The sequence below is a fragment of the Megachile rotundata genome, chromosome 9 (assembly GCF_050947335.1).
Source record: "Megachile rotundata isolate GNS110a chromosome 9, iyMegRotu1, whole genome shotgun sequence".
NCBI lineage: Eukaryota > Metazoa > Arthropoda > Insecta > Hymenoptera > Megachilidae > Megachile > Megachile rotundata.
In genome coordinates, this window is record NC_134991.1 from 7212168 (window position 1) to 7224919 (window position 12752).

At 34.5% G+C, this 12752-nt stretch overlaps 1 protein-coding gene across 4 annotated transcripts in view; it reads left to right on the forward strand.

Moving 5' to 3' along the window:
- The window catches only part of cv-c (RhoGTPase activating protein), a 364242-nt gene that overhangs the window by 144004 nt on the left and 207486 nt on the right, over positions 1-12752 (forward strand). For all 4 annotated transcript variants that reach the window (XM_076535698.1, XM_076535696.1, XM_076535697.1 and 1 more), the window contains one exon: positions 1650-1692. In XM_076535698.1, coding sequence (XP_076391813.1) covers positions 1650-1692 — 43 coding nt within the window. The remainder of the gene's footprint in view (positions 1-1649; positions 1693-12752) is intronic.

Consider the following 12752-nt stretch of genomic DNA (forward strand, 5'->3'; position numbering starts at 1 on the left):
CTCGTAATGTTACCCCGGTAACATTTACTCCCACGTCCAAATATCGACTTCCATTACTGAACCACCCCAGGAGACGGATAATCCTTGTTCCCCAAAACTTGTCAGTCAACACGTTCGAAACTTTATCTGGTTTCCTATCTTTGGTAAGAATCCAGTTTCAACCCTCGTCTGACACGTTGACCGTTTCTAAAGCAGATCGCCATCGTCCCACGCGTTGCCCTTTTTATGAAATTATTTGTACTTGGAATTAATCGATGAACGCGCTTTGTAGCGGCATTGCGTGGATAAGGTCATGGTCGTTCGTTTCGACGTTGCTCGGATTGGCTCGATATCGCATGTAGGTCATGGTTCGATCTCCTCGCCTGGGTCTCTTTCCACCATTGCCGAGGAATAACCCCGTTTGCCGATTCGCTCCCACCCCGTCTATTATTTTTTCTCTTTCTGAAACACGCCCCCGCGAGCGATGCGGCTTAATTCGATACATCGCTGAGAAAATATGATAATAACGCGTCCGCCCACGGCAATTTCGACGACGCGCACGTCGGCCAATTAACGGGCGCCATGACCAAGTGATTTGAATGCAATTTGAGACGAGCAATCATCGGCCATCAAGCCTTGCTAATTTTATACGGAAAATCGGCTAGCGATAACCGGGACAAGTGATTTAATTAATAGGTCCGCCGGGTCGGAATACGGCGTTGTTTGGAGAGAAACCACCGCGGGATTCGCGAGCATCGTTCGCCAATTAATTAAATTTTCCGGATTTTATTCGACGAATACTCGCACGAATAGTTCGAGCGAATTTAGGTAAATGTATCGATCGATCACGACGAGGTCGGAAACATTTATAGCGCGATCGAATCGATGATAACGCGATGCAGCTACGGGGGTGCCGCTGATTTTTATGGTTGACACGCGATTCGCGCGTTTGCACGGTCTTGAATCAGCATATTGATCTGGAAACGATGGAAATTGTTACTTCAAACTGAATAGAAATTTTGCTCTATATTTCTTCTTGATGGAGTAGATTTGTTAAGTCCTTTGGAGTGTTCGATAACTGGTCTCCTTTTTAATTTACTCCAGTGGTTCTCAACTAGGGACACAAAATTCTGTCAATTATTCTGCAATATAGTATAACAATTTCATCGTCATCATCTTTATTTTCAATATGATCAGATAGGATTTAGACAGAAGGTCAGATATGATTTGGACAACAGAATCAATATATCATATATGAATAAATAGGATCAAATATGAAACTATAATATTAAAAATCAAGTAACTTAAGATCGAATCAAATGTATCTGAATCTGATTTTTGTCCATCAGTTATTATATTCAATTAAATTATGGTTCGTATCATTGTCATAATATTTTGCTCACTATCCTTGTCAAACAAAAATTATGTATTAATCATAAACACTTGTTTACTATTTTTATCGCACAATTGTGTCCTACATAAAATTAAAATAATCTAAGGAATTAGGTGTCTCCTACATTTAAGATACAGTGTCCATGCTACAGTAAATTTTGAAATATGTTTCAGACATATATATGAAAATGTTGGGAACCACTGTCCGATGCAATTGTTGATGCATCGAGTATTTGCATCGATGATAAAATTAATCGAATGCTTTCGTTTGCTTTCAGAATTTGCAGCAGCCACGCTCGCAATCGGAACGCCAGCTATCAGGTGAGTTTCAAATATTCAGTAACAATTAAATTTCAGCTATCCACATTTGTAAAGAAACGTTCACCGACGAATGAAGAGCATTTTTCAGAGCCTAATATCATTACCTTTTTACTAATGGTCTCAGACTTTCTGAGGCTCTTAATCCCAGATAATTACCTGTGTTCTCGCCCACGGTGCTTCACATTATGACATCCATTACTTGCCTTTTTCCGACAAGAATGCGTATTATACCGATGACCCTTGCGTAGGAAGCTTATTTTGGATCGGGGACGAAGCAAAAACGAACATCCACTCTGTCGGATCAAAGATCAAAGCTTTAAGGGGCGAAAATGTACAGGTGGAACATCTCTCTCCTCAACTTTTCCGCCCTTTCATCGACGACATTTCCGTCAGCTATTCGCGGAGAAATCGCGAATGTATCCCGAAATACGTTTCGAGAAAACAACGGAATCGCGAAAGTTTGATTCATTATCGACGAACAGATGCTAATTACTTTCTCGAGGCGACTACGAGCTTCCGGTGCGAGCCGCGTTGACCCCCGGGGCTAAAATTAAGAATTAACCCACGCGCCCTGACACGACAAATTGCCCGGGTTTCGATCGAATAAATCACTCGACAGAGAGGAAGCTCGATGGAAATAGAATGGAGAAAAAGAAAAGATATGAGCTTTAGGAACGCATTTTGCAATTTCTTTGTGACAGTTACCCTTTATTTTCGATATAGACTTATTAGAATGACTTCGCTGTTTGTCGATGTGTACTAAACAGTAATCGATACATCAATTTGATGAAAATAATTACGTAAAATTTGATGAGAATAATTACGTAAAATTGGATGAAAATAATTACGTAAAATTTTCATAAAATTTGTTAGTATGAACTGGTCGCTGGTAGATCGTTTTATCGGCAATGCACATACATATTATTTATCAATTTTAGAGTGAGATGGTTATAATTATAAAATTAGCGAAAGATTCGTGAGAATATAACAAGATCCTACTGTACTTAAAATTACAAATTCACAGATATTTAAATTTTCTGTACCTCGAAAAAGCTTCATATCAATGAATTGCATTTAATCGAAAATTTGATCGGATATTTGATACACTCTGTATGAACATACAGAATATTTGATACATTTTTCAGAAAAATAGTAAAAGCTTTCCTAGAAAGACTCATTTTATTATTCTGAGCGGTGCATTACAGGAAATGGAATAAACTTGATTTAAACGATAAATGAGGGCTGCTTCTTTAAAATAAGGAACATGAAATGCGTTATCCCCGTTCTGTCTCTTAATGAAGTATACAAATTGCCGTGAGGCGAGGCATTTGCGTTGTAAACGAAATTATTGAAGATGCTTCCGGCTGTTCGACGTAGTAATTAAAAATCGATACGACGAAGCACGGTGTAAATATTTGAAGTTTGCGCGCTTCGAGGATTTCATCGGCGCACTTTACATTCAATATTTCCCCGTATCAAAAAGGATCACATGATATTAATAAGATTCCTCGAAATCTTTGAAAAACGATTTCGCGTAAATTATATGTAAGAAATTTTGGTACGTGTCTTTCGGGATAAAACCTTAAACCTTTCAAAAAAAAAAGAGGAGGAAATTGGAACGTCGAGTATAGCCTGAGTATCGATAATCGAATCGTGAAGACAAGTACCATATGGAAGGGTACTTCTTTTTTTAGTCCACTTTTTACGGTTTTACACCGTTCGGAAGAAATTAAGCTTGACCCAAAATGTTTCTCTTCTGTAACGTTATAAAATAAAATTGAACGTTGCAGTTTGCGGTTGTGGCAATTTTTAAGAATTTCACGGGTATCGTGGCTTGAAATTTCAATTTAAATTTAGCTATTAAGAGAACAAAAAGTGATGCAGTTAATTCATGCTAGCTTCTTTAATGTATGTATTTATTATTTTACATTTTTTTGTAAAGGTTAACGGGTTAAAAATAAGTTTAACAGTTTTATCTGTTCGAATAATGCTTTTAAGATAATACAAAAGCAGATATAGAAGATTCAATATTCGATAGTCTTCTAAGTAAAATAAGATGGATGGATCTAATGTTACGTCGGTCTAATGCACTTGTCACTCCGTGTATCGCATAACGCCTCAAAAGCTCCTCTTCGCCGGAGAATCTGCGATACCTTGACATTTTCATAGTCAAAAGCGTAGAGCGAATTTTTCGTCCGGAAAAGGGATGAAAAGGGACACATTTTATCCAGGATTGCTTTAAACCGACTAATCGTAATTCTTAACACGACAAATTAATTAAGGAACGGATTAATCCGCTCGAATTCGCTAGTTGAAAGCTGTCGCGAATAATTCTATTTTGCGTAAAATTAATTACAAATACGTTTATAAGCCCTGAGGATTATTGTACGTATAGAGATTGAAACGAGAAGTGGGTCAAGTCTACTTCAATAAACCTCTGTTAGTACGGTTTGAAATCCGTGTACAACGAACATTCGTACGTTTTAATGAATTCAGTTGCCGTATTCGTAGGCTATTAATCAATGTGTGATTTATACAGTTGTCTTGTACGTTCATTAGCTCGTACATGGAATAAGATGTGTCTTTTTTTATTACACAGGAAGTTACATAATTTGTTATCTTTCGTTCGGGGAAATTGGAAATGAAATTGCAATTAATTTATCTGAAAAGTTTTATCTCCGATAAATGCATCTTCAAAATTCAGGATTAGGATAAATTATTCAACTGATTGTATATAGGGTAGATTTTTTATATGACCATTTATGATGACTCATTGGGGATGGCTTGATGGGTACTTTAAGGGTTAATGTCACTTTGTTGAGGAATATTTATTAATACACAATTATTTCATTTATCAGATTTTCGAGTATACAGATTTTTAAATTTTCACATTTTTATATTTTTAGATTGTGTAATTTGGAAATTGAGAAATTGGTCAATTTGGGAATTTAGATTTTCAGGATTTTAGGGGTCTAGAAGTTTAATAATTTTAAAGATTTTACAAGTTTGAAATTTTTTAATTTTGAATGTAGAAAATTTGATAATTTGAAATTGACGGGCTTTGATGACCTAAGACTCCATGGCTGAAATTCTACTTATATGGCTCACTTTTCACTTTTACAGCATTGTCGAAAGCCATACAGCGAGACTATATTTTAGTTCACTTGTGATAAAAATTCATTTTCACGAATATTGTCAATTTCTAAAAATTGTAGATAATAATTGATGCTAATAATTAGTATTGATAATCGACACTAATAATTGATAATAAGGTAATAACCAATACTAATGATTGATACAAAAATAATAATTGATACAAATAATCAATACCAAGATAATTGAAATTAATCGGTAATAATCGATTAATGATAATAATTGTTATCAAGGTAGTAATCCATACTAATAACAGACTAAGATAAAAATTCAGACTAACAATTGATGCTAAGACCCTACGTAACACTAATGGAGAGTAGGCTAATAACTGATACCGACAATCAATTTCATAACCAATACTAATAATAATAACTAAATAATAATTAAAATGATAACTGATACGAATAGTAAAATGAAACGATGATACGAAACCATGGAATCAATTTGGACGAACGTAAAAAAGGTTTCATTTAAAGCCCCGTCTATCTCAATGCACAGTGGATCCTCTTCCGGACTGTGACAGGAAAGAGTGCAGGTATCCGGCAGGTGATTTGATCGGTTCCCAAGCAAAAAAGCTTGAGACGCTTGCGCTGCAGCGGTGACGGCGGCGGTGACGGTGGCGGCGACGGTGGCTTTCGTCCCATCGGCCAATGGAACACGGTGCCAGTCGTCGCTATCACGGGCACCGCGGCGCTGGTCGCAGTTCACCAAGTGGCGTCCACGCGACTCGCGACGCGCTCGACGCTGCTTTCGCGCCTGTTCGACGCTCTTTTCGATCATCGACAACGTCCCGATCCGACGTGTGCGCGATTATTTTCCTCGAACACGTCCATCGTACAATACCTCTCGCATTACGATTTTTAGGTATCGATCGCAGTGCTCAAGTTCACGATCACGAACAAAAGGATCGATCGTGCGAGTATGCGGCAGCATCGAGTGTCTTGGATTCCCTAACAAAAATTCAATCTGGATATGTAACTGCGAACGTTTCAGTGAAGCTTTAGAACTTGAAATTCGCGCGCGAATCAGTGTATGACGCTGAGAAGTCGTTCTTTATTTAGATTACTTTTTGAAAAATTAGGTGCGGTAAGTTTTGATGCGAAGACAATGGGAAATTTTTTTGGGGCTCGTATTTATTTTATTTAAATATTTGAGGAAATTTTACCTGTGTAGGCATTTATGTCCTCAAGGTCTGATTACCCCATCTGAATGTAGAATTTTTTTTATTATACTACAATGAAATTTTTAGCAATAATTATTTCATCCAGAATTTATTGCGCCATTCTGAACACGAATTTTGTATTCCAAGAGGATTTTTAAACCGAAAGTTTGAACGCTTCGTGGCAGATTTTACGCGCCAATTCTTTCAAAACTACTCACTCGATGTTTACGCGTGGTCCGACTTTTCGTCGAAAACAGGGGTCGAATCATGGTACATTCTTTTTATGGAAATTCCTCGGTATTCTTTTCCTTGAATTATCTACGAGGGTTCCATTCTTGAATTATGTAAGATCTTTACTAATTTAAGATAAAGGAACGCATAATCCGTCTTTATGAAATTCGTTTGTCTTCAAAGTTTCCGAAGTGAAATTTCGCGAAGATCCTTGCTCTCTAGTTCTGCAAATGTTGCGACACGTTGACTCCTTGTACCATAAATTGTTCGTGCTATAAATTACAACTATAAAAAATATAAATACCTTTATTACAACGTCAGGTATAAATGCAAGCTTGTCCAATAAAACTAAAATTAAATATCATAAAAATTTTTGATCACGAAAGCAATTTGCTGAAAATAAAGTTAATAACAGAAATAATTTTTGCGCATGAAATGTAACAGGGAGAATATTTCCAAATTCCTACATTTCAAAATTAAATTCTTAATTAGTGCTCGATTTTTTTCCGTACAAAATTGTCACATAGAAATAGCAATATTAAAAATTGTCAATATATGAAAAAATGGGAAACACACGATAATATCTGGTGAATGTTAACAATGTCTGGTGCTGTTTGAGCGCAGTCACGTTCGAAATATTGAATCAGCTGTGTGCAGAAGGAAATGATTCCATCTCTGCTGATTTCATTTCGCGACATCATATTTTCGCTTCGAGAACGAGAATAGACTTTGCCGAACCTTTCAATTTGGTGGCAAAACAATTTAACGTGTTCTTAAAAAGAAGAGTATCAAAGCTCTGTGACACGTATCCAATCATTGATTATACGTAGCTATATTTAGAGAATTATTGCGTAATAAGCCGATTAATCGATTTATTAATTAAGAAACCCTCTTTAATTTTAGTCGCTGTCTAGTGTCCCTCGACGCAAATAAAAACCCAGTTATGTTTCTTTCATTTCTCTCAAAATAACTTCCATTTTGTTATTAATTCTCTTATGAATCATTCGTTATAACGGGCCACTATTTATTTCTCTTATGAAACATTTTAAATACCTGAATCATTATGACAATTTTCACGTGCAAAAATATTTTAATACAGTTGTTAATAACGGTTTGGTTAATAGTTTTGTAGTTTAATTTAATAATAGTTCATTCAGTTAGTAATTTCATAGTTAATTGAACTTAAAATAATGCATTCAATTGAACCGAAAAAGAGAAACAAATCGGTAGCGGCGGAAACAAAAAATTTCCAATTTCCCAAAGAGACGAACGTCAATATAAATTTCCCCAATGCTCAAAAGACGAATTGCCTGGCTAAATATATTCGCAACCCCCGAATGGCAGCTGTTCGCCTAACTATAAAGTATTATCACTTCGGCGTGACAGCGAGTCAAAGCGGCAGACTTTATTGACAGACGAAACGAGGAAAGTTTACTAAATTCATTCACCGCTAATTCTCGTTCTGCTACACCGTTCGCTTTTCCGTCCAATTATTCACCGCATAGCGTTGATCCACTTCCTGTTAGGCAGTCGAGACTTTTATCGAGTTTTCTCTCTAGCGGTCTGTCACCCGGTGTGTCATGCTCGTTTCGTTTCGGGAAGTTAAACGCTTCCTGAAAATCCTACTGGATATTCCTCCATCACTGTCCAGTCCGCTTTCAAACTACGGTGAAACTTGAACTTTTTATGCGGTTAGCTTCGTGTTTGGACACTGTGTGCCTCCAAATTCATTTTTCTTATCGCGCAATGGAAAACGCGGCTGACATCCATTGTGATACCTGGAACATGGAGGGAAGTTTCGCTCGGGGAATTGGGAATATTTGTTAATTTTTTAGATGAAACGAGAGGTTCACGTGTGCTATCACGTTCCTTTTATATTTGCATTTTTGGTAGAAAGCTTTCGTTCTATTATTTTGTATGTTTAGAGGATATTTTTGGGAGAGTTTAATGTGGTCAAGGATATTTTCATAAGAATTTAATATGATTGAGTATTTATTTATGATAATTTAATTTGATCAAGTATATGTTTATGAGAATTTAATATGATCAAATATATGCCCATGAGAATTTAATGTGGTTAAGTATATGTTTATAGGTATTTTACATGATCAAGTATATGTTCATAAGAATTTAATATGGTTAGGTATATGTTCATAAAAGTTTAATATGATGTCCATGACAATTTAATATGATCAAGTATATGTCTATGAGAATTTAATATGGTCAAGTATATGCTCATAAAAATTTAGTATGATCAGTATATGTTTATGAAAATTTCATGTGATCAAGTTTGTCATATGTGAATTTCATGTGATCAAGTTTTTAATACATGAATTTAATTCAGTGCATATAAAGGTTTCATATAATATACGACTTTGTATTCTAATTTCTATAAATTGGCATTAATGTAATTTATGTAACTCAACATTTATATCATTCACAAAAATCGACATTAATTTTGTACATTTATGTAAATTAACTTATCTCTATTGATATCATCTAAATTAAAAATTAAATTCATATATCTTGCTCATAAAATCACCACATCGTCAAGTTTCCTTAAAAAACAATTTCGACTATAATTGAACCTTCAATCAGCAATTATTTATGTTTACAAATATAATTCAAAACTTGAATAAAAAATAAGAATATAAATTTTGAAGTAATTGCCGTACCCCTGAAAGCATGTTTAGTTTAAAATTGTATTTCTACCCCTAATCCTTGGAAAGCAGAAATAAATCATGCCACCGTTGAAATTCTTGCTTTGAAAGAAACGTAATTCCAGATTTCGTTAAGACGTTTCATTTTTCCGTAGCAATTTAATTTCGCTATGTGTCCGTGCAATTTCATATCTGCGTTCGGTTATAGCGAGCACCACGTAGGCGGGAAATTCAATTTCGAGGAGTCGTTAGCCAGCTCCGATAGAGGCGCGTTTCAAACAAATGTCTTGGTAAAGTTCAAAGGTTTTCCACGATACTCCTGCGACAACGATCACCTATAGACATTTTGACTTCGAACCACACTTGACTAAATATCGAGCTCTAGGTCCTTGTGTCGCGATATCAAGGGTAACTGCACATTTAGAACGAAGAATGCACTTTCATTTTAGACCACGAATTCGATAAACGCGCCTCTCCGTTCAACTGGAACTGTTCCATTTTCTTCCTCGATTAAATGTCCCAGATGAAACGTTTACGTCTATTATTGCAGTTATTAAACTGTTTCTATAACCTGGTCGAATTAATTCATAGCACCATGGCGATATTTTACTGAAATTGCTTAATGCATCGTGCAGATGTATGCGCAGTTGCATTGTTCGAAGTCTAGCACACCAAGTCTGATGGCATAATTTAATTACAATTGCTCTGCTGTTCCATTCTTTACTTTATTAATATTTTAAAAGTTTTGTTAGCAAATTTACAGTAAAAATACCAGGTATGAAGTTTCAATAATTTTATTTAGGAAATCGCTTTTATTTAATATTCTCCAGATGATAAATTATTCTACATGTTTTTTTATTATTTCGAATATGGAATCCTAAGTTTAGATTATTAATGAATTATCATCTAAATTTTATCGTCAAGGTTAAACAGTCTTAAGTGCATTTTAAGAACTCGGAGAAGATCCAGCGTTAGAAGGGGTTTTGAACGTGGAATCCGTCTCGTGTCAATTGTTAAATTACGTTTGCCAACAATACCGAATTAAGATCGATCTCTCGATCGCGAGGTCAAGATAACGTCGTTATTGTTCGGCCGGGAAGTGTTTAATCTTGCCATTAACCGTGTTCGTGCACTCTAAGCAGACCGTCTGCCATGATGGAGAAAGGCGTTGGATTCGGTGTTCATCAGCTTCGTCCCATCGTAAACCTATTTCTGTTTACGATGAGAGAAAAGTCCGATGCTTAGAAAATCTGCTCGCAGGTGGTGAATTGAAAATTAACCGATGAATGTCTGAAAACAATCATGCCGTTATCTGATGAAACATAGTAACGGTGCTGATTTCGAGAACAGTCATCTTCTGTAAGTGGTGGTTCCAGGAATTTTCTCTCTAGATTTAGGGTAAAGTTAATGTTGCTATTGTTGTTCCTTCGTGGAAGCAATTCTTGCTAATTCGAGTTCGTAATGGAGACATTTCCTTTGGACCTGCTGGAAATGAGTGCTGAGATAAGATCTTTCATTTTTCTGTGTTGTACTGTTATGGTTGCGTTGGAGAATTCTGGGGCTTTGGGGATTTAAGCCTTTCGGGATTTTAGGGATTTGGATATTTTAAGATTTGGAGATTTGAAACTTTGGAAATATTAAGATTTAGGGATTTGAGAATTTGGCAATTTGGGAATTTGGAAATTTGAGAATTTAGAAATTTGAGAGTTTGGAAATTTGAGAATTTGGAAATTTGAGAAATCGGAAATTTGAGAATTTGGAAATTTGAGAATTTGGAAATTTGAGAATTTGGAAATTTGAGAGTTTGGAAATTTGGGAGTTTAAAAATTTGAGAATTTGGAAATTTGAGAGTTTGGAAATTTGAGAATTTGGAAATTTAAGAGTTGGGAAATTTCAGAGTTGGGAAATTTGAGAATTTGGAAATTTGAGAAATTGGAAATTTGAGAATTTGGAAATTTGAGAATTTGGAAATTTGAGAGTTTGGAAATTTGAGAATTTGGAAATTTGAGAGTTTGGAAATTTGAGAGTTTGGAAATTTGAGAGTTTGGAAATTTGAGAAATTGGAAATTTGAGAATTTGGAAATTTGAAGATTTGGAAATTTGAGAGTTTGGAAATTTGAGAAATTGGAAATTTGAGAAATTGGAAATTTGAGAGTTTGGAAATTTGAGAGCTTGGAAATTTGAGAAATTGGAAATTCGGGAGTTTGAAAATTTGAGAATTTGGAAATTTGAGAGTTTGGAAATTTGAGAATTTGGAAATTTGAGAGTTGGGAAATGTGAGAGTTGGGAAATTTGAGAATTTGGAAATTTGAGAAATTGGAAATTTGAGAATTTGGAAAATTGAAAGTTTGGAAATTTGAGAATTTAGAAATATGAAAATTTGGCAACTTGAAAATTTATAATTTTAAACCTTGAAACATTGCAATTTGCCTACCGAAACTTTTCTACATACAACATTCTCTTCACTTCCCACACTACATTTCAATATTAAAAATGATCTTTTGATACTGACTGACGGATATATTTCGCCAGAAATGAAATTTTGTCAACATTGCATTTTTCAAAAAAATATATATCACCCCATTGTTTAAAAGACTTGTTAAATGTTCTAAACGCTCTTCTATCAATGAATCAGCATGAGCTAATTTTACACCGAAGGGGCTCAGTCCCTTCGAAATGATTACACTTTCAAGAAATTTATATTTTCGGTGCGATGGAGGGCTATTTTTATCCCTGTTTGATCGTTCCACCGCTTTAAGTTCATTCGACGTTCTTAATACCGTCCTCGTTAGCATCTGTTGGACTCGAAACATCTTAGAATTTTCAAAATTTCTTTAATCTTTTGATTCGCTTTATACTTGTATTACTTCATATTCCAAAATTCATTCTAAATTGTTAAAAATTCTCTTTTATTTTAAATGAACTTATTCTAATTTATTTTAGTGTATTACGTATATATAAATTTTAATTTATAAAGTAAAAAATAAATTAAAATATAAAGTAAAAGTGAAGTATAATACACTTCAGCTTCCTAATTAAAAAATTTAATATACTAAATATTCTATATACTTAAAGTAAAAGTGAAGTATAATAATATACTGGAACTTCCCAATTGAATAATTTATCAAAAATTTATTATCTAGTTAGAAATTTGCTTTCCATTTGAATGTACCTGACATTATTTCCTATTCACCTCGTTCTCATTACACCCAATGTTTCTTAATATGTAGGTTATCAAGGTATTACCAATGATATGTAACTCACAAACACCGCTATATTATCAACGATGTTTCGTCCAGCTTTTACTTCAACTCATTTAATGAATACTGGTTTCTAAGGGAAATTAATGATAATCTACGACATATCGCTAGCTACCGTTTAATCAGTGCTCACTTAACTACACCTAACTATTAGACGAACAATCCATACAAGATTTCCTGTCAGATAAACACAACCTGTCGTTGGGAATTATCCAAACAATAGTGTTTTATTCGTTCATAATTTAGTGTATGTAATGCGTTAGGAAGTGAATTACAATTTCATTTCTGCGTCGTAATTAATGGCGTTATTTCATATTTGAAGAATTATGGTTAATATTTGATTTGAAATTCTGTTAAAATTTCATCGATATCATTTGTGTACTGTACGTAGTTAACTTAATTTGGTAGTTTTGCAGTTTCTGATTTTCGAATTTTCATGTTTTTAGATTTTCAATTTTTTAGTTCTTCAATTTTTTAGATTTTCAATTTTTTAGTTCTTCAATTTTTCAATTTTTCAATTTTACAGTTTTTCAATTTTTCAAGTTTTCAAGTTTTCAATTTTTCAATTTTTCAATTATTCAGTTTTTCAATTTT